The 24,272-nt window shown below is 34.4% G+C and overlaps 3 protein-coding genes across 9 annotated transcripts in view; 2 read left to right on the forward strand and 1 right to left on the reverse strand.

Annotated features, from left to right (window-relative positions):
- LOC137490010 (uncharacterized) overlaps positions 1-24,272 on the forward strand; it is a 692,802-nt gene that overhangs the window by 21,655 nt on the left and 646,875 nt on the right. The gene's annotated exons all lie outside the window — the stretch shown is intronic.
- Positions 1,985-6,891, forward strand: npy2r (neuropeptide Y receptor Y2). The gene is made up of 2 exons (XM_021475887.3): positions 1,985-2,080; positions 5,618-6,891. The coding sequence occupies exon 2, from the start codon at positions 5,648-5,650 to the stop codon at positions 6,785-6,787; it is 1,140 nt and encodes a 379-aa protein (XP_021331562.2). The 5' UTR covers positions 1,985-2,080; positions 5,618-5,647; the 3' UTR covers positions 6,788-6,891.
- Positions 11,172-23,937, reverse strand: map9 (microtubule-associated protein 9). 4 transcript variants are annotated; one of them, XR_012402253.1, is made up of 15 exons: positions 23,867-23,933; positions 23,681-23,755; positions 23,476-23,587; positions 21,414-22,034; positions 19,871-20,076; positions 19,610-19,694; positions 19,392-19,447; positions 17,218-17,288; positions 16,310-16,466; positions 16,107-16,196; positions 15,735-15,969; positions 15,460-15,621; positions 15,197-15,342; positions 14,857-14,992; positions 11,172-11,708 (listed from the first exon to the last, which is right to left on the reverse strand). XR_012402253.1 is itself a non-coding variant. In XM_009291048.4 (14 exons), the coding sequence occupies exons 2-14, from the start codon at positions 23,753-23,755 to the stop codon at positions 11,589-11,591; spliced, it is 2,040 nt and encodes a 679-aa protein (XP_009289323.2). In that variant the 5' UTR covers positions 23,867-23,933; the 3' UTR covers positions 11,172-11,588.

Here is a 24,272-nt window from a genome sequence, read left to right on the forward strand (position 1 = left end):
TGCAAGTTGTAACGTTAGTGATACTTATATTTTGCACTGCTATTTACAACTTTGGACTACCTCCTTTCCATTTTCCTATCACTCTATCCTGTTCTGTGGCATCACCTTACTTGTTTCTACAATCCTTTCATTGGTTTCACCAGTTCCTAAGTAGTGCCACTATCTCATTTCTCTGCTCACCTAATCCAGTAACCTGTGAAAGACTTATTTCAGTTCCTAGTAATCTCTCTCAAAGACTCTTGTATTAATGATATTCTCACCTACCATATCTATTTAAACAGACTTTAAATAAACACACCTGTTTGGCTTTAACTATATCCTATCTCTCATGTTTTTTCTTTTTTTAGAGCACTTGATGTGCAAAAACCAATAAAGTTTGTTAAAAAAAAAAGATTGAGAAGATTTACGTTATATTCATTTTTTGCAGTCCAAAGATGAAACAAAGAGAGAACAAAAGTTTTACAGGTTTGAAGCAACATGAGATTTCTTGGTCTTACTTTGAACAATTGATTGGTGTGTGTTATTTTAAAGAGAGGAACAAACAAAATTATTCTTAAACCTAAAGTAATTTGCTCTTGCCCTGGTAAACAGCCATCCAGGTTGACTTTATCCTTAATCAATATTCTTTATGAAACTCAGAAAAGTAATCTAAAACAGGAAGGCAGCTTCCTCAGAATAACTGGCCTCAGAAAACAAACAGTAAATAAATAATTAAATAAAAGTCCATCATCCAATCAAATTCAATGGCAGCAAAGGTAGAAGAGGACTTGAACATGCTATTAATCACTCAGTTGTTTTGATGCTATGATGTTAAACTACAGAGCAAGACAAGAATGATTAACGTTAATAGTCTCAGTGCAGTTCTGCATGGTTAGGAAATTGATGTTCAGGCTGTTCATGAGTGTTTAGATTGAATTACTGTATGCAGCTCTAAAAGCAAAAAGCTCTGCAGAAAGGAGACTATAATTGCTATCTTACTTAGAAAACAAAAACCTAATGGATTAAAATTTGGAGGTTCTTGCTTTCCCCTTTATTAAAGTGGCTTATAATGAAAACCTTCATGTTCTTGCTCTACGCACAGGTTACTACGGTACTTGCTATAATCAATACTACATTATCCATTGCTGTAATTCATCAGATGAAATAGAATTAGTCTAAAATTCTAATATTTTTTTAAATAAGCACGTGTGCATGGGGGAACAAATGACACTCAACAACAGGATCAACAAGATCATATTGTATTATCTGCAGTAGCAGACATACAGATATACAAAGCTCTATTGCTAAAGGCATTGCATGTATATCCAGTTCATCCTGTTCAAATCAAATATACCTGGCAAGAAAACTGGGCAACCCTTATCTTTATTTTTGACGTCATGCGTTCATTTGTACCTGATGTGCATTAGACATGTTCCTTTTGTCATAATGATTACATTTGTTGAAATTTGAAACCGTCTTTGCACAAACATGCGTACCATAATTGCTAAACACACATGACAGCCAGAAAAAGTAAACAATAAAGATGGGATAAGAAATTTATTAAATCAGCTAAGCTGTACAATATACAGGCTATCTGACTGTTTTTCGTGTCATGATAGGCTATTGTATTGCTAACACTGAGGACTTTCACAACCTTAATAAACATACTAGAGGATAATTCTCTCACAGATAATTAATGTACTGTCAAAGTACTTCATTCATTTAAATGTCAAGCCCCTTGTATAATTTTTGTATTAACTATGAATTAACATAATTACATATTCATAACTCTATGATCTGTAAAGCTTCATATTATATTTTAATTACTGTATAAAGCAAACAGTGGCTCATTAGCCTGATGTCAGTCAACGGTCTCGCGAGCCCTTGCTACATCTGCGCATGTAAAGACCAGCAGAAGCAGCTGGAGACTCAAGCGGACGCTTCACCTTCACAGCATCACATCCAGACAGATTCGTGTTAGACTCTTCTTCGTGACAGTCGAGGGGTTTTGCGCAATCATTTTGATATGGATTTGGTATCTTTGTTCTCTTCAAGATTTACGAACGAGATCTGCCACACGAAACTTCACAATTTTAAGAAGGTAAGACACTTTGAGCTGTTAAGTCTTTTAATGATTAAAAAAATCGACTTTTTATTTAATTAGTCCAACACTTTCCGGTTTATGATTATTAACTTGAATTGGGTAAAAACGTAACTTTTATTTTAATGTCAAATTTACAATCCAAAATAGCCTAGATATTATAAACCGAAAAAAGAATGAAGTTAAACACATTTTAACGATTAACCCATTTTACATATTGATCAAGTATTAAAAATAGCCCATCACGATTATATTATATTATATTATCTAAGATTATCAACTTGTTTTTAATAGTTTTAATATAACCTGAATGTCTGAATTTTATCTTTTAAACGATTTAAAAGTTTTGATTATTGAATTATAGCCAAATTAAAAAGGCATGCATGCAATAATTGTTGAATGAATTTTACAACGCCAAAGCATAATTATAATTAATTTTGTTTTAAATGTTAACTTTTCGGTTGTAATTCTTTTATATATATTGTAATTTAGTTTTTTAGTCATTTATTATTATTATTTTTTTGCTTTAAATAATGTATGTAGTTCGTCTTTTATTTAGTTTTAGTCATTGTATATTCAAAATAAAAATGCAAAAAACATGGGTTTGTTTCAAATATGCAGTTTTTAACAATTGATTTATTAAATGAACAACTGCATGAATAATTTCTAAATCCTAACATTAATTTTAAAGAAGGTACATCTTTTGCTTTAATAATGTATTGGTAAATAATAATAAATATTGTATTAGTAATGAACTTTCAATGAACAGCTGTATGTTCATTATAACAAGGATATAAATATTTTAACAATAAACTTTGCCATTGTATGTGTACAGTTTTATGTAAAAGTTTAGCCACTCCCGATATTGTTTTTATAATTGCAAGCCATAGTCTGCTGACTGTTCAAATTAGAAATTTCACTTGGATATATTGTATACCCTAGGGAAAAAGCAACGTTTTAGCACTGACATTTATTTAATCAACAGATGCAATGCAATTAAGTCATAACAAAAACAGACAGGTGTACAAATTTAGGCACCTCAACAGAATAATGACATCAGTCTTTTGTACAGCCACCTTTTGCTAAAATAACAGCCTGTATGCTTCTTATAGTAAATGATAAGTCACTAAAGGCTTGCTGTAGGCATTTTGGGTCATACTTTCTTGCAAAATGTCTCCAGTTCAGTCAGGTTTGATGGGTGCCAAGCATGAGCAGCTCTTTTCAAATCGATCCATAGATTTTTGATTATGTTTAAATCTGGAGACTGGGATGGCCATTCTAGAACATTGTATCATGTTTGACTATGAATTCCTTGGTAGATCTGGAACTGTGCTTTGGGTCATTGTCCTGCTGAAACATCAAACCCTGCAGCAACTTCAGCCTCTTGACTGATTCCTGATCATTGTTTTTCAGAATCTGCTGATACTTTGTGGAATTCATGCGCACTTCAACTCTGACAGGGTTTTCAGTACCTGAGCTTGCCACACATCCCCACAGCATAATAGACCCTTCACCATATGTTACTGTTTTTTTTTCTGTCATGCAAAGCGTTTATGGCTGTGGCATTTGTCCACAGTATATATTTTTCCAAAATGATTCAGGCCTTTTTGTCCAGATTAGCCTTTGCATACATCAAACATCTCTTCTTGTTGGCAAAATGCAGAAAAGTCTTCTTCTGCATCACTTTCTATTGAGCTGTTCTTTGTGAAGTGTGTGCTGGACTGTGCAAGATGTATGCAAGATGTTCCTGGAGCTCTTTGGAGGTAGTCTGTAATTTGACTGTTACCATTCTAACCATTCTTAGCCTTTGCCTTACAGGCATTTTTCTTGGTCTAGCACATCTTTCCTTCACAAGAACTGTTCCTGTGGCCTTCCATTTTCTTACTATATTTCTGACTGTGGAGATAGAGACTTTAAACCTTTGGGATAGCTTTTTGCCTTCTTCTAATTCATGTTGATGAATTATCCTAGTTTTCAGGTCAATAAAAAGTTATTCTGAGGTCCCCATCTACTTTTAGGTTCACAATAAGTAGAAGCACAACTAGCAGTCAGCTATCCTTTTTCATGATTGTTGCACCTGTGTGTTGTAAACAATCAGTATTAAGTGACTACAGGTATTTAAATCCACACAAAAGAGAGGGTGCCCAAACTTTTGCATAGTCTAATTTTCAGTCTCAGTTTAATTTTACACATTTCAATACTGCTATGCTATGGATTTGTCTGAAAAAACATGATATTATCTAGATTTCTCTTGAAACTGAATGACATTTCAATGTGATCTCTAAAGAAAGCACATAACTATGCAGCCACACACACACCATACCGTATATGTGTGTGTGTGTGTGTGTGTGTGTGTGTGTGTGTGTGTGTGTGTGTGTGTGTGTGTGTGTGTGAAGAATTTAGATGCAAAAACCACTAAATGCTGACTGAAATTTTCATCTAAAATTTGTGTTTTTCTTAACCTCCTGTGTTTACGTTTAGTAGTTATTTTACTTTAAACCTATTCTTTGCACTAAGGATAAAATTACTGAAACTACACACAACAGTTTATTTTCCCTAAATTATCCCTTTATTAATCTGGGGTCGCCACAGCAGAATGAACCACCAACTTTTCCAGCATATTTTTTGAGCAGCGGATGCCCTTCAAGCTGCAACCATCACTGGGAAACATCCATCCATACACACTCATCCACACACAAACACTACAGAGTTTAGCTTACCCAATTTACCCCTACCACATGTTTTTGGACTTGTGGGTGAAACCAGAGCACCCAGAGGAAACCCACACGAACACGGGAAGAACATGCAAACTCCACACAGAAATGCCAATTGACCCAGTCGGGGCTCGAACCAGTGACCTTCTTCCTTTGAGGCAATTGTGCTATACTTACTAGGGTTGGCGTGATACCATTAATTCATGTCACGGTACTATACCAGCTGAAGTATCATGATACCAAGTAGTACAGCGATATGGTAATTCATAACTCAAATCCATGAAATAAAGAAAAATGTGAGAAATACTATATTTTATTGAAAAAAGTATTTGCACATCTCTTCACCTAAAATGTATTTGTTCCAACAAAAAATACATTAAAATAAAGAGACAAATTATACCAAATGAAATTTGTTACAAAAATAGCATTTTTCCAATAACTTAGGCTATATAAAGTGGTCACAAATAGTTTCAATGTTTCCTGTTGCTATTTTGGGTTTTTAATCTAATGTTTTTTTTTTTCTTTCAGTCTTTTCATGTAAGAATCCAAAGTAATCTAAAGTGTTGTAGCTATTAAATCATAATGAGCAGAAATTAGCGGATTCAGATTCGAATTGATTGATAGATTTGGTGGCATAGCATCACGATACTTTAGTACCGGTAAACTGTGCAACCCTACCACCCACTGCACCACCGTGCTGCCCCTATATTTTACTTTTAATTCAAGCAAACAAAACGTTTTGGTTGAATGTTTTTTTTTCTACAGTCTTTGATACAAAATAGATTTTAAAAATTATTTTCACATTGCTTTCTTTTTTCTCCAGAGTAAGTGACTTCCAAGACTGAATACAAAAATGGATGTAAGAACCCAAATAAACACATCTGAAGACGGAACCCTGAGCCAGCTAAATCAGTCCACAAACTGTTGTGCACCAGACACTGCTGAAGTTGATGCAGCCTTACTGGATGGTCTGGAAGACAGTACAAAACTGGTGGGTGTTCAAGTGATCTTGATTTTGGCTTACAGCACCATCATTTTTTTTGGCATGACCGGGAACTCCTTGGTCATATATGTCGTATACAAGTTTCGCAATTTACACACGGTGACTAACTATTTCATTGTCAACTTGGCTGTAGCAGACTTGCTGGTAAACACATTGTGTTTACCTTTTACTTTGATGTACACACTCTATGGAGAGTGGAAATTTGGACAGGTGATGTGTTACCTATTGCCGTACGCACAAGGCTTAGCAGTCCACGTTTCAACCATCACACTTAACGTTATAGCACTGGACAGATACCGTAGCATCGTCTACCACATGGAAACCAAGATGTCTAAAGACATGTGTGTAGTTGTCATCGCCATCACTTGGGTGGCAAGCGCGATCCTCGCTAGCCCTCTTGCTATTTTCCGTGAATATGTGACCTTTGACCTTTCGCCTGAGCAGACGATTCAAGGTTGCGCAGAAAAGTGGCCTGGAAGTAGCACAGATGGAACCATCTACAGCATCGCCATGTTTTTTCTACAATATGGCCTGCCGTTGTCTATCATTTCATTTGCATACACTCGGATTTGGAACAAGCTAAGAAATCATGTCAGCCCCGGCGGTGGCCGCAGCGACCGCCATCAACGAAGACAGAAAACAACAAAAATGCTTGTAGCTGTAGTGGTGGTCTTCACCGTTAGCTGGCTGCCATTTCACGCCTTCCAGCTTGCTGTGGACATCGACAGCAGTGTATTAGAAATGAAAGACTTCAAATTGCTCTATACAGCTTTCCATATTGTTGCCATGTGCTCCACTTTTGCAAATCCTATCCTCTATGGTTGGATGAATAGGAACTACAGAGGATCTTTTGTTGCTGTGTTCAAGTGTGGAAGGATAAATAATGGAATGAGAAGGGTTAGCAGCAGCGAGGCAGTAAGGGAAAAATGTACACGTAATTTGGAAAACACAATCAGTATTGCTCTTACACAAGCAAACACACTTGTGTGACGGCTGCTTGGTTTCTGATATATCAAAATGTGAACATAACAATGACGAAAATGTAAAAAGTTTAAGGAAAAGGAAGATTGTAAGTAAATTTGAAGTTATGAGACAATTGTTGTGAATTTGTGACTTGTGTTGAAATGCTGTATTTTTTGTTTCAGTGTCTAATTATGTGTTTATAATTGTGTATACCATTCAATTTCCCTAAGGGGTGGCCACGGTGAAATGATCTGCCATTTACTCTGGCACACGTTTTACTGGCAGATGCTCTTCATACCCCTACCCATCCCTTGGAGTGAACTAAAGGCCATTTCACACCAAGGATAACTATAAAGACAACAATAAAGACATTGTTCCAGAAATCTTTCTGAATGTAAAACAACATCGGCGTTCAGAACACAGCTATAATGATAAAGATGTTGAGAAACGATAAGGTTGGGATTAATTACAAAATAAAAACAATGTCAGCCAGTGAAATATACAGGACTTTAGCAATTCAATACTACAGATAGCATAGTGGAAAACTCACTGCTTAATGTTAAGCCCTATTTTCATTTTGGAAACAGTTGGTTATACTATGGGAGAAAAAAAATATAAAAATGTAAATGGAAGCTGTACAAGCTATACAATGCTCATTTCTGTTGTTTTATTCTGCTACACTGACTGTGGCCTGTTTGATTTGATAGATTGCATGTGCTGGATTTACTGGTTAGATGAGCTAAAAACTTTGCATGCTGAGGAATTCTGATGTTTACAAAGAGGGCAATGGAAAAAGTAAAGTATAAACAAAATAAAAATACAGATTGTTATTATTTGTTAGTGTGAACATAAATATAATATTCATTAAAATCATTTAAATTGACCAAGGTTGCGTCCTTAACTTGTGCAACTCCCAATGCTGGAAAACAACCTCTCACTCACTCACCCATTATGGCCAATTTACTTGGTCCAGATCTCCTATGTATTAGGATTGTGAGGGGAAATGATGTACCCGGGAAAACATGCAAACTGCATACACGAACGCTGTGAGGCCATGTAAATACCATATGATCTATAAAAATAATAATGGAGAAAGGGATCTCACATCGAGTATATTCTTTTTTTTTTTTTTTTTTGCAATCCTAAAAAAAAAAAAAAAAAAAAATATATATATATATATATATATATATATATATATATATATATATATATATATATATATATATATATATATATATATATATATATATATATATATATAAATTAATGCAGTTGAAGTCAGAATTATTAGCCCCCCTGAATATTTTTCTCCTATTTTCTATTTAACTGATTGAACATTTTTAGAACACATTTCTACTCATATTAGTTTTAATAACTCATTTCTATTAACTGTTTTGTCTTTTGACTTTTTGTACTTCAATAGCTTAGTGACATTTAAAGGCTTAACTAGATTAATTAGCTTAACTAGGCTGGTTAGGGTAATTAGGCAAGTTATGAAATAATGATGGTTTGATCTGTAGGAAACAAAGTAAATAATGAGCTTAAAGAGGCTAGTATTTTGACCTTAAAATGGTTTAAAACTGGTTAAAAAATGTTTTAAAAAATTTAACTACTTTCATTTTACCTGAAATAAAACAAATGAGACTTTTTCTAGAAGAAAAAAACACTGTGAAATTGTACTTGCTCTGTTAAATATAATTTGGGGAATATGAAAAAAGAAAAAGAAAAATTCTGACTTCAACCGTATACAGTTAAAGTCAGAATTATTAGCCCCCCCTTGAATTTTTATTTTTTTTAACATTTCCCTAATGATGTTTAATAGAGCAAGGAAATTTTCAAAGTATGACTGATCATATGTTTTCTTCTGGAGAAAGTCTTATTTGTTTTATTTCGGCAAGAATAAAAGCAGTTTTTATTTTTCTTAAAAACCATTTTAGGGAAAATTGTTTTTAGCCCCTTAAAGCTATATATATATATATATATATATATATATATATATATATATATATATATATAGTCTACAGAACAGACCATCAATATACAATAACTTGCCTAATTACGTTATCCTGTCTAGTTAACCTTATTAACCTAGCTAATCCTTTAAATGTCACTTAAAGCTGTTGAGAAGTGTCTTGAAAAATATCTAGTCAAATATTATTTACTGTCATCATGGCAAGGATAAAATAAATCAGTTATTAGAGATGAGTTAATAAAACTATTATGTTTAGAAATGTGTTGAAAAAATTTTCTCTCTGTTAAACGGAAATTAGGGAAAAAAACAATAATACTGACCTTAACTGTATGTATATATATATATATATATATATATATATATATATATATATATATATATATATATATATATATATATATATATATATATATATATATATATATATATATATATATATATATATATATAACATACATATATGTGTGTGTTACTTTATTATATTTTTTCAAACTGATTCAGTTTCTGTAGAGAAACAAGTAACCATATTCACTTTTTTTGCACTAGACAATTCTTTAATAAGTGTTAATGATTTTTGTTTCTTAAAATTTTAGGGGGTCGTGATGACGTCCTGGGTCGCTAAAAATGGAAGATAAGCATTTAATGGGTAAATAAAGTTTTTTCATGTAGAGTTTAGCATGTCATAGGTAAAACAGTGCATAATAACATGGCACAGTCTTCATTGTAAGAATAAATTATGAATTGATTATTATTAAAAATTAAAAAGTAATCATTTCAAAAAGTGAGTAGTGACAATTTTGTCTTTGATGTTTGATTAACATTACTGGCGCAAACAGCAGCAGGCACCTGTCATCTTAACACACACAATCTATAATAAACTGACATATGTTTTTCATCAAACTTTTTCCATTAATTTAAGTCATAAATAAAACATGACTTAAAAAAATAAACATTACAAAATTTATGTCATCAAAATTTACAGAATATTATCAGACTACCTATAGCACTCTGTCTCCAAACACTGAAAGTCTGAAACAGGTTTTACAGAAATATAATACTTTTTGTTAATACAAAAATTCACAGTGTAATCAATACAGTATTTTCATTGGGCAGATAGGTAAAAAGCCAGCTGCTTTCTGTTTTAGACTCCCCATGTCTCACGGGTAATTAGGTTTCATAGCCTCTAATACTGCACAATGTTCACAATAAGATCTCAAGCATCACAAGCTATGAAATACTGGACCATTTTGATTCCAAGGTCTGGTTGGCAGTGGTCTCTGCTTGTATCTTATGGAGATTTATGTTCCATATAAACTGAACAATGACCATGTGCTATGACAGCTTCTATTATTTAGAATTATAAGTTCTAAATCCCCCCCCCCCCCACCCCCCCTGGAAGACAAGCCCGCATACTTTAAAAAAATAAAGAAATATGGTTTACAAATGGAATTTACTCTATCAAGATCACTATTCCTAATTCTGATAGGCACTGGTCCATGAAAGATCAATCAGCTGACAGGAACAGAGCAATCGATACTCGCTGAGCACAAGAGAACAACATAAAAATAGAATGTGAGGGTCTCAGAGTATTGATCCTGTCAATTACCGTCCTGCCCATCTTTAAATGTCCCAAAAGCCACTACTATCATATCTACAATTCACAATTGAATTCCTGTCTCTGAACAAAACTATTTATCTATAGACATCTTGCTGCATTAGGGATTTTATTTCGAGCAGATGGCTTTTAGTCTCAAAGCTTCAGAATGTGCATTAGCAGTGGTGCCATCTCATTGTTATTCTTTGCAGGTTTTTTTATATATCCCACAATAAATGAACATCAAAGAAGTGACCATATCTTGCAGGGTTACTAGCACAGAATACATTTAAAGCTGGTTCCTATATCCTTTATTTCTTTGTGGATGGCAAATTTACATTGCTCTGGTTTTAAAGACAAAGTATGTACATAATTTTCATTAAAATAACCAAAAAACAGTAGAACAGTGTTATGAAATGTATAACTGAAATAATAGCAAAAACAAATACTCTGGTCAAAGAAGTCAATGGTTATCAGTTACCAACATTTTTGAAAATAATTTCTCTTGTGTTGAACAGAAAAATAAAACTAGACAGCATTGTGACAAGTGAAGGGTGAGTAAATGATGACAGAATTTTTGGGTGAACTTTACCTTTAAGGTATTTGCTCCTTCAATCTCCCCAAGGGATAAAAAAAAGTATTATATTATAATGTCTACTGTAACAGGATATTGGCTTGTTGGGAGGAAAGTGCATATGGATATTAGACAATCCTTTTTTTTTAGGCTTTGACACAACTTATAAAGATCCCAGACTGCGGTGACCATCCTTGAAGAGACCACTTCTGTAAAGCATATGGATTTGTGCAAGGGTTTGAAGGCTGGAAAGAAATACAAATCACAGATGTACAATTTCAAGACATGTTTTATGTGACAAAATAATAGAACAATTTTCACCAGAACAAATATTAAAACGGTCCAAACTGTAAAGGCTAGCAAACAAATTCAGTACAAGTGCTTAAAAACAACGCAAGTTTAACACATTATTTAAAAAATTAAATAAATATAAAAACCAAAGCAAATAAAACAATTTCTTTTAAGTAACATTAAAGCTTTAATAAACACATAATGCCATGCTATATAAATATTTTACAGCACTGATGAAGCTATATGTCAGGTTTAAGAAATTTAGACAAATATCTCAAAGCTGCTGCTCGAACTTAAAAACATCTTAATGAAAATGCCACATAGTGTTTTTAACGCTCCTGAAATTTGATTATATTAAATGTCAAAGAACAAGGTAAAAATAAAAATGAAATAAAGTTCATTTTCCAAATGGGATGGTTTTGTTAGGTGGGCTCCAGGGTGGAGGGGGTTCTTCTTGAAGAATAGCCTGTATCCTCTTTTCTTTTTTCTCTTTCTCTTGTTGAAACTCTTTTCTTCTCTGTAAAAAATGACCAGGACCATGTCAATCCAATATACACATACAGAGGAAAATCAATACATAATGTAGTTTAAATATAGATTAAATGCAATCTCTAAGCATATGAATATCCTTGGTTTAATGCATAACATGGTAAATGACAACCGACTTCATAGATATATGACTGGTCTGTCCATTTCTCGTTTTTGTTTTTTGCTACAATGACAGCAAATGAATGGCAAATAACATTTCACAGAGGGATTGGTTAGCTTGTTCTTTTTGTTTAAAGTTGCCATAGAATGAAAAGCAGAATATACCCAAGACATAAGGCATAGCTAAATAATAAGAGTTCAGCAGATGGAAATGGCAGACCTCGAGCCTCAAACACTATTATTTTCCTCTTTCTAATCTAAATATTTAATGTAAAATCAGATCAAAACACTGACTCTGAAACCTGGAATCATTGATATAAGCGCTTGCATTAATACATTCATTCATTTTCGGCTTAGTTCCTTTATTAATCAGGGATCGCCACATTGGAATGAACCACCAGCTTACACAGCATATGTTTTACGCAGCGGATGCCCTTCCAGCTGCAACCCATCACTGAGAAACACCCAAACACTCTCATTTACTCTTATACACTACGAACAATTTAGCTTACCCAATTCACCTATAGCTTATGTCTTTCGACTTGTGGGGGAATCCGGAGCACCCGGAGGAAACCCATGTAAATATTGGGAGAACATGCAAACTCCACACAGAAATGTCAACTGATCCAGCTGAGGCTTGAACCAGCGACCTTCTTGCTGTGAGGCGACTGCGCTACCCAGTGCCCAGCTCGTCACCCATGCTTGCATTAATAAACCTTGTATTTACTGAGTATGTGACTAGCATTTGCGACGCAGTGGCACAGTAGGTAGTGCTGTCGCCTCACAGCAAGAAGGTCGCTGGTTCGAGCCTCTGTGTTTCTGTGTGGATGTTTGCATGTTCTCCCTGCATTCCTGTGGGTTTCCTCCGGGTGCTCCGGTTTCCACAACAATCCAAACACATGCGGTACAGGTGAATTGGGTAGGCTAAATTGTCCATAGTGTATGAGAGTGTGTATGTGTGTGTATAGATGAATGTTTCCCAGAGATGGCTTGTGACTGAAAGGGCATCCGCTGCGTAAAAAACTTGCTGGATAAGTTGGTGGTTTATTCTGCTGTGGCGATCCTGGATTAATAAAGGGACTAAGCCAACAAGAAAATGAATAAATGAATGACTAGTATTTTAAAACCAAAACATGTTTAGGGACGCACAAGTTCTGTTTAAATGTATCTTTTGTTAGTTTAACTTATTGTGAATATTGCTATATATGTAATGAGGCAACAAACACGTTTAGGTTTGCAATGAGGAAACAAAACACATGTAAACTGTTGAATAAAAGTGTTTAAGCATGTTTATTCATTAAACCATTCAAGCTCTTAATGTGATTTTTATGGCATGAAAGGATGCCAATAAATATTATAAGACTTATCTGTTTACATCTCTTTTTGCCCCTTTTGATGAAAAAAAAAACATTCATTCATTTAAAAATATACCAAGGAATCAACTCAATATTTTATCTGCTCAATATTGCACAGATTAGACCCTTTCTCTCAAGACCTGATTCATTTGAATTATTTAGCCTGACATGTTAAATGTTCCAAAATATTTTAAATGTTCAAAATAGAACTTATCGGCAGTGTCTGAAATCACCTACTACATAGTATGTACATCATTTGAATTTACTACTCAACCGATAGAAACATGCGTTCTACACACTAAAAAATGTGAGTAGTATGAATGAAGCTCAGGCGTACTACGCATGACATCACTATCACATGACATTTTCCTCCCATTCATAATTTAGATCACGATGCATCATGTGACAGCGTAGTGTCCATCGGATGCGCACTTCAGAATGTTGCCAGAAGTAGTAGGTGGTTCTGGTACTTCTCGCATACTGTTTTTCGAATTCGGGCATACTACTTGGATTACATAATGTTTTTAGCATACTATGTAGTATGGAAGTATGTGATTTCGAACACAGTCATTTATTCAAAGCAGAATAAAAAAAAATGTTTAAAAAAAGAGTAATTTTTATTTTTTTACCCAGACATTCGAAAACAATATATTTTAGAGCAGTAATCACAATACTGTGAAACCAGGATATTTTTATCCAAGGTTAAACCTTTAGAATGTTATACCAGCCCATGTGTAGTTCTGACACAGGCCACCATATTACTTCTGTACTTCGACAACTACACTGGTTTCCTATTAAGTCACGGATTGATTTTAAGACCTTGATTTTAACCTTCAAAGCAGTGCATGGGCTAGCACTTGGTTACATTTGTGACCTGGTGACTCTCACCACTCCAGCCTGCAGTCTTCATTCGACATCGGGACTTACCCTGTATCAGCCACACAGTAAACTCAAGACCATGAGTGGTAGGTCTTTCTCATACAGTGGGCCTTTTTAAGAAACTAATTAAGACTCACCTTTTTAGCATTGCTTTTAACTTAGGATGATTACTTTTGTTCATTTATTATTCTGTCTTATGGTTCATATTTTTGCTTTTGTTGTTTGTTTTCATTGTTGTGTTGTTTCTGCTATTGATAGTATTTTGCCTTGTAGCGATTTGAATCTAAGATAAGCGCATTACATATAAAATTTATTATTAATATTATTATTATTATTAACCAATTTGTTAAAATATTTATTTGACAACTGAAGTATGGTTATTTTGTATGTGTGTATTTGAGAGTACAGTATATCACTATGTGTGTTTCTGTGTGTGTAAGTGTCAGGTAATGACAACAAAGCAGAGCTCATTAATATACATAACGTTTCCAAATTTGGTCAAAACCAACCATATCATACTCAGGCAAACTCGGGTTGGAAATGGACCCATAAAATAAAAGAATTCTGAAGAATATTTGCACTTACCTAATATATATACTTTCTATATCAATATCAGAGAACAATTTAATATATTGTGTTAACACATTCTATAGCACTTTTAAGCAATTTAATTTAATTTATGTTAGACTAGTGTCTTTAAAAAGTAAATTGATCTGTGATTGTGGAATAGTGTGTAAAGTTAATGCAAGTGGTCTATTTATGATAAAAATTACTATAACCCACCAGCCATTTGTCATACATCTCCAGTGCCATTTTATCTTTTTCTTCCTTTTCATATTGCTCCTCCACTTCCTTTATCTTCTGCTTTCTGCGTTCTTCCCGTACTTTCTCTTCAATGACGTCCTTCTTTTGGTCGCTCCTGTGTAATATTTGAAGTAATTACCCGAAAGTCATGTTCTGCTCAATGGCACAATTGTAATAGGAGGCTTCACAAAGAGAGCTCATTTACATTTTAATCAATACATAATTGCTGAGTGGCTTGAGCATAACCAAATGAGAGCTGTTTAACAAAAGAGAAAGACTAAAATTAAAGTTCCGTATATTTCAAATGTGTCTTTCTTACCATTTAGTGAAAGCAGAGGAGCAGTCCTTCTTTCTCTCTTCTTTCTCTGTGACCTTCTGTAGTTTCAGCTTTCTTTCAGCCTGTTTCTTTTCCCTGATCTTGTCTTTAAGGATACTGTCGTGCTCCTCTTTCCACTTCTCAAAAACCTGCTTTTGGAAATGTATAAATGTGTAGTGGATAAATAAGTAGATCCCTTTCATATTTGTTTTAATAAAGTATTTCTAATAATTGTATTTGTAAATATTTTTTATGAAAACGCAGACCTGTTTTGCTGTTTCCTTTTTTTCTTGTTTTTTATCCATTTCCACTTGTTGTTGGTTGATTAGCTTCTGTTTTTCGCTGAGTTTCTTTCTTATGACGTCACGTTTTTTCTCTTTCCAGGCATCATAAGAGGCCTTTGCATCTGCAGTTTTAGAAAGCTTTTCCTAGAAGGGAAACAATATGCATATTTAATAAACCTTACAAAGGATTCTGAAAACTTTCACTGTATTAAGTGGAAAAGAGGGCGCTGCAGTGGCGTAGTAGGTAGTGCTGTCACCTCACAGCAAGAAGGTCGCTGGTTCGAGCCTCAGCTGGGTCAGTTGGCGTTTCTGTGTGGAGTTTGCATGTTCTCCCTGCGTTCGTGGGTTTCCTCCGGGTGCTCCGGTTTCCCCCACAGTCCAAAGAGATGTGGTACAGGTGAATTGGGTAGGCTAAATTGTCCGTTGTGTAGGAGTATAAATGAACGTGTGTGATTGTTTCCCAGAGATGGGTTGCGGCTGGAAGGGCATTTGCTGTGCAAAAAACGTGCTGGATAAGTTGGCGGTTCATTCCGCTATGGCGACCCCGAATTAATAAAGAGACTAAGCCGAAAAGAAAATGAATAAATGAATGATCTAGAGAAGAAATTTATATTGAACATCTTAATTACCTCTTGCATTTTCTCCTCTTTCATTTTCTGTTCCTGCTTTTTTGCCCTCCTAGTAATTTCCAAGGTTTCTTCTTTCTTTTTCAGCCATTCCTGTTATTTTTCAAACAAATGTTAGATGCATTAAAATCTTTTTCCCCATTAAAACAATAACGGCCAGTCTCTACATTTCCTTTAAAGTAATAATGTTTTAGTAAGCGTCTAACCTGGTAGACAGCTGCTCTTAGTGAATCTGCTGCTTCTGGAACCTGTTGGGCCTTCTGTGTTCTCTGATCCAAAATTTTCAGTGTTCCCAAGTATTTGGACTCTGCTTTATAAGAACACTTGGACTTTCTGGAACTGGTTGACTGACAGCTTGAAGGCCTAAAGCCCAAAATATTTCAGTTTACAATGTTTATTGAATGAATTTCAGTAACACTCTATAGTTACATGTAAAGTGAGGATTTTTTCATCTTTAAAACATTTTAAACAATTAACATACTGTAGTATTTAGCAGAATAGTTAGAAACAGATAGTTCTTAGTTTAATATGGTTTCAATACAGCATGTTTATGATATTATAAATTTTATAGCAGTGATATCTTGCTGACAGTCTAATGGTTACATTTAAAAACTAAATGTATTGCTTGATTAATATAACTACTTTGCATATTGTCTAGAAATATCTCTGATTTCAATAAAATGTCTTTAATTGAGTTATTAGTCAAATAAAAATGTTTCAGGTTTGATGTTTATTTTTAAAGTGTTTAAAAATTCAAAGGTCCTGTTTAACTCAAATTTAAAGATTAAAATGTTTTATTTCTGTTGTCAATGCACTGAGATTTATCTGGATTTTTTTCTGCCTTGTGAAAGAATTTATTTTGGGTATTTCATAGTATTTCATAAGGATCTAAAGCTTAGCAGAGAAGCAAACCTTCTCACATGAAATGAATCAAACTGACACTCTATGTTTCGTGTGATTGCCTGTTTGCCGCAGATGTCACACTTCCAAGAGCACACACTCCTGAGTTAATCAAAAACTTGCTGCATCAAACCCTGAGCTGACAGAGAGTGTTTATAGCAAGCATTGGGAGTCCAAATCCAGTAATAAACTTTCAAAAAACAAATTTACTAACCTGTCAGTGGTTTTTCTAGACATCTGGTTTGGTGTGGTTGATGCTTGTTCAAGGTCACCTTGGGAACTCTCCTGATTGGAAAAAAGAGTAAACACTCTTAAAAGTTCTGTCAGTATTAACGTAAATTAATTCACCTTAATTTGTAGGCTACTACATCATTTAGTCATAGCTTCATATTACAGTGCTGAAACATGCCCAATTCTGTGATTTAAAGAGCACCTATATGCATTAGAAAAGGTCAGATTGTGATTTTGGGGGTCTCCAGCAACAGGCTGATGTGCATGCAAGATCAAAAAATAAAATGCATTTAATTTTACCAAATCATTTTACTCCTGAATTATTTGTTCAGCGATTCATATTGTTTTTTAATGCAATCCTTTGTGGGTCACTAATCTGTGGTGACTGTCCTGATGACCCTGTATTTTGTGATTGGTGGACTGTGTTCAGTGCATGATGGAAAAAACATTAAGCAGCGAGCCATAGTGTAGAGAATATGTGTGAGCCCAATGCAGTTAAACACCAGCATATTGCTCTGTTCTTAATCATAACATTAAGCAATAACAATGGCTCACATTCGGTATTAATAGACACAATGGCAAAAGCTACATCATTTTGAAAATCGACAAGGCCACCTCTAAGAACAGTTGATGGCCATAGCAACGAGAAACACCAGAGCATCACATGCTCAGGGGTTCTTATTGGCAGCCCTGCAGCTGGGTGCCTATAATGTTTACTGCATGCCTAGTAACAGTACTGCATACATTAATAGTTTTTGGTGCTGATCCTTCTTTTAATAACAAATGGCTGGTGAATCCCATGTTGCAGGGTAGGTTATTGTATTAATTACAGTCTCTTTAAGGCAAATCATTTCACTCAGCGGCCATGTTTGAAACGGCTCTCAGGCAGTATGCTTGGGCATTCTGTTAGAACAGGGAAACATCAAATTCTCCAAAACTACTTGTCAAGCTTACAATTACATTTCATAAAATTAAACAATTGCGATCGCTGACTGGCTACTGTAATAGAATTCAAGCTTTATTCATTATATAGCGATCGCTGACTGGCTCCTGTACTAGAAAGCGGGGCTTCATTCGCCATATTGACAGTTACACTTTTCCCCATTCAAGTCTAAAAGTGACATGTCTTGTGTATTCTATAGTCTTTGTTAATTATCAAAATAAATGAAAGGAACAAACACAGCACAGGGTTGGCTTGGCTAAACAGTGGTCTGTGATCAGTGCAATCATGCATCTTCATATCATGATGCAATCCCACCCCCCACACTTTGCTAGCATTTGAAGGGAAAGGCAGGTTCAAGTTTTCCCGGGACCATGTTTGGCAATGTTTTGATATCAATACAATATCAAATAGACTTTTTAAAAGAATTAACAGTTCTAAACATGGTGCACTTTCAGATTAAAAAAAATCACTTAGGGAAGTTTATTTATAAACTAATTTCGAGAGGATCAAGTGCTTATGATTGCTTGAAGTCGGTCCAACATTATCCAATATATGATTCACCAATCAGACAATTCCTAAGCCACCTTATAAACCCTAAGTTCCATATAACAGCCATCTTCGTTTTGAAGAATCCCCTCTTTCCACCCCTACTCCTCCATTCCTAGATGGGTGGCACGGTGGCCCAGTGGTTAGCACTGTTGCCTCACAGCAAGAACATCACTAATTCTAGTCCTTACCAAGCCAGCCGACGTTTATGTGCAGAGTTTATACGTTCTCCCCATGCTCCCCTGGTTTCCTCCCACCATCCAATTACATGCAACTTATGTTAACATTAACTTATGTTAATTGGCTAATCCAAATTGGCACCATAGACATGCTCCTAGTAAGTATTTATCTCTTAAGAGCAATCACTATCTGTTCATTAGCTACTACAGCAGGGGAGTTCTTGAGATCTTCCTGAGCTTAAACTCCCCTCTCGCTTCGCAAACGGGAGGGAGCCCCGGGCTCGAGGATTTTATGAGCTCAGGGCTCTTTCATAGGACAGCATGCCAAACAAGCTTTATAATCAATCATCAGCTAAGTGTGAACTCTTGAAGAGATGTGTTACACACTGCATGGAAGGTCATTTTCAAAAACCCGTAATAGGGGATCTTTAATAATAAGAATCATAATATTAATAATAATAAAACATTTTCACACTTCATCTGACTTACAGGCTTTTCTTCAAAGGATGTAGAATAATTTCTCTCTTTGCTCTCTTCTGTGGCAGCTATAATGAAAAATCCATAGACATACAAAGTTATTAATAACTGTTTAACTATTATAAATTGTCATCTGTCACAGGTCACCAATACCAAAAACCAAAATATAATCTCAATACTATTCTAAACAATAAAACGCTTTTTTTTGTTGTAGTTTTTTTTTTACATACCACTGCCAGCAGTGGCTAGATTTTCAGATAGTTGCTCTGATGATAAAAACGATCTTTCTGTCATGGCTTGGTCTCCATCTGGACCCTAAAGCACAGTTAAAAAAAAGAAAGGGTCTGTCAAAACATCAGCTTGAACCAGATTTATTAATTCTTGGAAATTATAAAACAGATCTCTCACTTGTGTTTTAGTATTTTAAACAGTTTAAATGCATTTTCTTTAATTGTATGTTTTCTATTTCTCTGATTTACTATATTTTTTACCTGTACACTTGTACATTTATTGGTAGAGGCTTGACTCTTCTCAGAGGAAGATCTGTTGGAGAACGCTATAGACATAGAGGATGTGGCTGCTCTGCTGCAGTCAGGGGTTTCAGGCTTTGTTTCCTCTTCTAACTGGCCAGTGTCACACAAATTGCTAGTCTTCTGCCTGGGCTTAGGCCTGGGTGACACATCTTGAAGTAGACAACCTGTTTACATAAAAAGGTGTTTTATTTGTTGGTTTCTGACATATGGGTGATTTTGCTGGTAAATATCATGCAACCTTCATCAACTTTTCAAAAGTACACTAGTTGTTCCTGGGTCGAAATGAGATAGAGGTGGTATCCCGATCAAAAAAATTGTTGCTACTTACAAAAAAATACAGTTTGCATTATTCTTGTAATCCTATCAATAAATGGCGGTGGCCATTTTTTGTAAAAAGTCTCTTATGCTAATCAAAGCTTGATTTATTTAAAACAATAATACAAATAATAAAATATTACTAAATAATAATAATATAATAACAATATATTATTTTAAATGTATAGCAGGCAGTATTTCAGTTTTCAGTGTCACAAAAACTTTTTAGAAATCTTTCTAATAAAGTGATTTGGTGCTGAATAATCACTTACAATTATTATCATAATATATAAATATTTGAAAGAAAAGTAAAAATGCACAAAAGCACGCACATCCCTATAAATGGGTGCTCAGCCAAACAGCAAAAATTGCAAAATAGATTTTAAAAGGTGACAATACCAAACCTGCAAAAATGAATGCAACAAAGAAATAGAACAAAATATAGCTAAAAAAAAAAAACTTTACCAAAGAAAAAAACATTCTGTCACCACTTTACAATACATAGAGATTGGACTTAATAAGTGTCCATGTCGAGGGTAAGATCTTAATAAATTTTTGTTACAACATGAAGCGTTTTGGATTTTTATATATTGTCTCCGAGAGGTTTAAATGAGTTTGATATTCGTTCTTTTCTTTAATGTTTAATTAGTTGTTTGGGTAGTTTTTTTGGCTGTATTTTGTTGTATTTCTTTTTTTATATTCTGTTTGTATTATTAGGATTTGTTTTTGTATTTTCGTTTTGAATATGTAAGTTGTGTAATATACTAATGCGTATTTTTATTTTTTTTGTTGTGAGATACTGTTTGAGATCATGTGATCCGTTGTGTATAAAAAGAGTGTATAAAAAGAGTAACTTGCTATGATGAATACTGTTTGATAAAGAGCCGGTGTGCTTGAAACGCTACACACTTTGTGATAGCATTTTTAATTTAAAAATTCTTATTTTTTTGCTTTGATGTTACCGCCGTTTGAAAATAAAGAACAAAAAAGAAATAAAGGATTCTTTAATTCAGCAAAACTACATTCAATTGTTAAACAGTGATCGTAAACACTAGTCATACTGTACAAAATGATTTTAAACTATTGAAAAAATAAATGCTGTTCTATTGAAAAAAACACACAAACACGGTTGAAAACTTAATTTTAAATAAAAAAATTTGCAAAATTTTAAAATGTTTGGTCTAACCTGCTGACGATTTTGATTTAACAGTTCTTTCCCTGGGTTGAGGAACAGGCACTTCATCATCTTTCTCAATCTTCTGGTTGTCTTCATGTTTTTCTGAAGGCAATGGCACTGGACTGTCCCACTGTGAGCCTTCTGATGTAAAAGGTATGGACGAATCCCACTGACTGTTCTCAGAGTTTAGTGGCAGTGGAGATTCTGATAGGCTCTTCCTCACCATAGAAGATTCTGTCTGGTTGCTCAGCCGCACTGCTGATTTCGACTGTTCATCATTCTTGAGTAAAGTGGACTCAGGTAGATATTTATCAGATAAAGAGGAAAAAGGGGAATCTGACTGTTGATTTTTCTCTGGAGTGTAAGTATTGCTTGGACTTTGAGATGAATTCCTGGACTGGCTGGAATAAACAGAACTACACTGGCCGTCTGCACTTCCCGCTGAGTTTGACTGTTCAAAGTGTAGAGGTGAGCTGGTCCTTTTGGTTTTCATGAAAGAGACTTTTTTGGGTTTGACATTTTCCTCTTCATCATCTGAAAGCTTGAAATCATTGATTTTGCCCTTTGTCTTCCCAGCTTTAAATCTCTCCTTTTTTTGTTTTTGTGTTTTAATGAGTGTGTTGAGTATATCTGTGGAAAAAATTCCAACATTTCTATACAAGGTAAAAACAATGTGCAAAGCTTAAATATTTACACACACACACACACACACACACACTATATATATATATATATATATATATATATATATATATATATATATATATATATATATATATATATATTCATTAATTCATTCATTTTCTTTTTGGCTTAGTTGCTTTTTTTAATCTGGGGTCGCCACAGCGGAATGAACCACTAACTTATCCAGCACATGTTTTACACAGCGGATGCCCTTCCAGCTGCAACCCATCTCTGGGAAACATCCATACGCACTCATTCACACTCATACACTACGGACAAGAATTTACGGAACCAGTTCACCTATACCACGTCTTTGGACTGTGGGGGAAACCGGAGCACCTGGAGGAAACCCACGCAAATGCGGGGAGAACATGCAAATGTTTAATTTGATAAGAAACATATGACATGTTTTCAAAATGAATGTAATTTAAACCATTTATTTGCAGAAAATGACAAAATGCTTAGTACAAATAAATCCACTTTTCAGTGTATATTCACATATTCACAAATGTTCATATACAGTATGTATCACTATTACTTTGATTAAAAGGGTGAGCGAAACTTGTAACTTGAAACTGTTCAGTTGACATTATTTTATAATTTTGCACATTTATTAAATTATTTTAAGGAAGCAGGTTTATTCATTTTTTAAGCCAAATTTGAAAGCAATGGGTTACACATATGAAAAATGTGCATGTACAGTTAAATTCTATTTTTTAATTAATTTATTTTATTTTATATATATATATATATATATATATATATATATATATATATATATATATATATATATATATATATATATATATATATATTCATTAATTCATTCATTTTCTTTTTGGCTTAGTTGCTTTTTTTAATCTGGGGTCGCCACAGCGGAATGAACCACCAACTTATCCAGCACATGTTTTACACAGCGGATACCCTTCCAGCTGCAACCCATCTCTGGGAAACATCCATACGCACTCATTCACACTCATACACTACGGACAAGAATTTACGGAACCAGTTCACCTATACCACGTCTTTGGACTGTGGGGGAAACCGGAGCACCTGGAGGAAACCACGGGGAGAACATGCAAACTCCACATAGAAATGCCAACTGAACCAGCAGATAAGTCATTTGTTATTTTTTGTAACTTTCAGATAGAGTGCAGTTGTAAAAAAACATGATTTATGAAAATTACTATTTTGTTTTTGTAATTTTCAGAAATTATGTATGGAGCAGTCAGTTTAAAGAGAACATTGCAACAACAAGAAAAACAACTCTAAAAACGGTGGTTATTTTTTAATTTAATATTATTATTGTTTACTAATTAATTGTTCATATGTCGTGTAAGATAGTTGGACAAACTCATTTAAGGTAAGGTAAACTGCATATACGTACCGTCGTCATCATCATCACTTTTAACTTTACAGTCTTCATCGTCATCATTTTCAAAGTCATCAGAATAACTATGCCTGCTTGCTCTAGCAGACACAGCTTTCTTTAGCTCATCCTAAAATTCAAAAACAACAATATGTACGTATAATGCGTCTTTATAACAAAGTATGATGTTTCTGACTAGCGCGTTAAGGTTATGTTAACTTACCTGAAAAGTTGTTCTTCTGGATGTTTTGGGGCTTTTTGTGTAAGCAAGCGTTGTGGAAACAGGTTCGCCGTCCATCTTATCAAACACAATGTTTCAATAAGACAATTTGTTGTATAACGTAACAAAGAAACGTGCTCGTTAGACGTTTAAACACCAAACATTCAAATAAATAAATAAAAAACCTACCGTAGCTCCCAAAGAAACGAGAGGTTGCCACTGTTTTCAGCTCATCATGGACGCCATTTGTTTATGCGAGTTACCAAAGCAACAGCCGGATAAGCTTACGAAACCTACTACGATAAAGGCTGAGCTTCACTGAGGGCGTAGAGATGTTGCACTGTACGCTTCCTGTCGATTCCTATGGCAAACCGTTTTCACATTAAATACCGAAGCTTACCAGTTAATCGACATCTAAAATTATCAACAGAATATATGGAGCTAATATTCAGGTATGGATTATATTTTATTGTTAAAGAATTTTAAATATTTTTAGCTGGGCGATGCTTTTAATTTGTTTTGCCCTACGTTAACTTTAGTGGTCCAAATACTGTATCAGAAAGTAACAAATCTCTATTATAATCACGTTAAAACA

This window comes from Danio rerio, chromosome 1, assembly GCF_049306965.1.
Source record: "Danio rerio strain Tuebingen ecotype United States chromosome 1, GRCz12tu, whole genome shotgun sequence".
NCBI classification, from domain to species: Eukaryota; Metazoa; Chordata; class Actinopteri; order Cypriniformes; family Danionidae; genus Danio; species Danio rerio.

Coding starts and splice junctions, on each gene's coding strand:
- map9 (XM_009291048.4), bottom strand. CDS start 23,755: ATGGACGGCGAACCTGTTTCCACAACGCTTGCTTACACAAAAAGCCCC. Junction 19,448..19,609: donor TCTAGCCACTGCTGGCAGTG/GTATGTAAAAAA, acceptor TTTTCATTATAG/CTGCCACAGAAGAGAGCAAA. Junction 17,289..19,391: donor CATCCTTTGAAGAAAAGCCT/GTAAGTCAGATG, acceptor TTTTCCAATCAG/GAGAGTTCCCAAGGTGACCT.
- npy2r (XM_021475887.3), top strand. CDS start 5,648: ATGGATGTAAGAACCCAAATAAACACATCTGAAGACGGAACCCTGAGC.